Source organism: Mesitornis unicolor, unplaced genomic scaffold (genome assembly GCF_000695765.1).
Source record: "Mesitornis unicolor isolate BGI_N332 unplaced genomic scaffold, ASM69576v1 scaffold29445, whole genome shotgun sequence".
NCBI lineage: Eukaryota > Metazoa > Chordata > Aves > Mesitornithiformes > Mesitornithidae > Mesitornis > Mesitornis unicolor.
In genome coordinates, this window is record NW_010186637.1 from 1,001 (window position 1) to 3,028 (window position 2,028).

The 2,028-nt window shown below is 65.0% G+C and overlaps 1 protein-coding gene across 1 annotated transcript in view; it reads right to left on the reverse strand.

Annotated features, from left to right (window-relative positions):
- Nucleotides 1-2,028, reverse strand: part of PTCH2 (patched 2) — a gene marked incomplete at both ends in the record, with an annotated part of 5,613 nt that overhangs the window by 794 nt on the left and 2,791 nt on the right. Inside the window, 9 exon segments of the mRNA XM_010185209.1 lie at nucleotides 68-243; nucleotides 321-446; nucleotides 557-649; nucleotides 757-912; nucleotides 1,006-1,137; nucleotides 1,372-1,519; nucleotides 1,755-1,813; nucleotides 1,816-1,878; nucleotides 1,968-2,028. Of these exon segments, the coding sequence (XP_010183511.1) occupies nucleotides 68-243; nucleotides 321-446; nucleotides 557-649; nucleotides 757-912; nucleotides 1,006-1,137; nucleotides 1,372-1,519; nucleotides 1,755-1,813; nucleotides 1,816-1,878; nucleotides 1,968-2,028 (1,014 nt within the window).

Consider the following 2,028-nt stretch of genomic DNA (forward strand, 5'->3'; position numbering starts at 1 on the left):
GCTGCGGGGAAAGGAGGAGAGAGGGAAGGGGGGTAAGAGGTTGAGGGAGAGGAGCAGGGTCACCTCATGCCCCCAGGGAGGACCCGTGGGGTCAGCGCCATCCCGGCCAGCCCGGTGCTGGTACCTGTAGAAGCAGCAGAGGATGTCGAGTCGGCGTTTCTCCCGGCGGTACAGATCCAGGCTGAGGATGGCAGGGAAGACGAACAGCACCATGGCGAAGTTGAACACCACGACCACCGCAGCCTGTGGTTTGGGGGGGACACGTCAGAGCAGGGTCCGAACACCCCTTCCAAGCCCTTGGAGAAGGACCCTGGCCCTACCTGGAGGGAGAAGGCGCGCAGGGCAGGGATGGGCACCAGGGCTGCCATGAAGAAGGCGATCATGTTGCTGATGGAGGTGAGGGCCACGCTGGTCCCCGTGCGCTTCAGGCACTCGCCTGTCCGCTCCTGTGGGGACAGAGGGAGGAAGTGACGAGAGGGACCATGGGGAGAGGGGAGAGGGACCATGGGGAGAGGAGAGAGGGCTGGGCAGCCCCTGGGCAAGGCTGGGTGCTCACCTTGAAGGGGATGTGCTGGCTGGTCTCGGTGAAGGCATGAGCCAAGAGGAACATGTCATCCACGCCAATGCCGAGGGCCAGGAAGGGCAGGACCTACCAGAGAGCAGCCAGTGTCAGCAGGGGGACGCAGGCACCACCCCACAGCCCCCCCACGGTCCCACCAGCCCCGTGGTACCTGGCTCCTTACCCCCAGCACGTACCTGGGTGGTGGCTGCGTTGAAGGAGATGCCCAGCAGTGAGCAAAGCCCCAGGCCAGAGGCCACGGAGAGAGCCACGAGCAGGACCCCAGCCAGGCCCACAGCGCCCTGGGACTTGGAGCAGTCCCACCGCAGCATGGTGACACAGGCGTAGGCCAGCTGGAAGAGCACAGTGGGTGAGCGGGGACAGGGGGATATGGGAGGGATGGCGGGGGATGGAGAGAAGGGGCACACACACACACACACACACACCATGAGGAGGTACCCCCCGGCCACCCGGATGGCGCTGACGTCGGAGAAGGACTTCATGATGTCGTTGAGCGTGGTCGTGGAGAAAGCGTGGACGCTCTGCGTGGCGTTGGGCGGGATGGAGTCCTGCGACACCTGCCAGAGGTGCACCCCATTAGGGCAGCCAGGGCCCCCCAAGTCCCCTGTGCATCCTCCCCAGAGCCACCCAGCACGTCAGCATTGCCGCTGAGGGTCCCTAGGGATCCACAGGACTACAAAGGGAGCGGTGCCAGGACCCACGGCCACACAAAAACCTGGGCACGGGGCCATGCCACGCACAGGTTCACCCCTGCCCTGCCCCACGCGAGTGGGGCTGCTCCCGGTGCTCACCTCCACAAATTTCCTCTGCCAGGCCTCCAGGATGGCGCCCGCCTTCTCCTCGCTCCAGCTGATGTCGTGGATCTCGTAGTCATCCTTGAAGTGCTCGAAGAGCTGCCGGGGGCTCATGAGGAGGAACATGGTCTGCAGGGCCTCGGCGCTGGGGGACAGGCACGCACCTCGCTGGGACCGGCTGCAGCGCCCCGGGATGCAGGTATGGGTCCATCCCCCACCCCACGGCTCCCAGCCCCACTGCGGACACCCAGCAGAGGAACCAGGCATCCTGCTCCCCATGCCATCATAGGCACCAGATGAGGATAAGGGATCCCTGCCCCAAATCGTCCCGGGGGGGAAATGCTGTGCCTGAGGATGCCCAAAACCACAGCGGCTCTTACCGTAGCAGCTTGCCCTGGGAGTCTTTGGTCATGCCACCTAAAATCAGCTCCTCCTGCCAAAACGTTCGTGTTCGCTGGGAAAGCCGTGGCAGCCCCCCGAGAGCTTGGCCGGGATGTCGGGGCTCTGTGGGTGCAGGGTAAAGTGTCAGAGATGCAGGACAGGAGAGCAGCAACTCCCCACACTCCTCCCGGTCCCCACGGGCTGTGACCCACCTGCTGGCTCTGCTTGTTGGGGGCACTGGTGGGGCACTGGGGGTCCCGGGGACTCAGACAG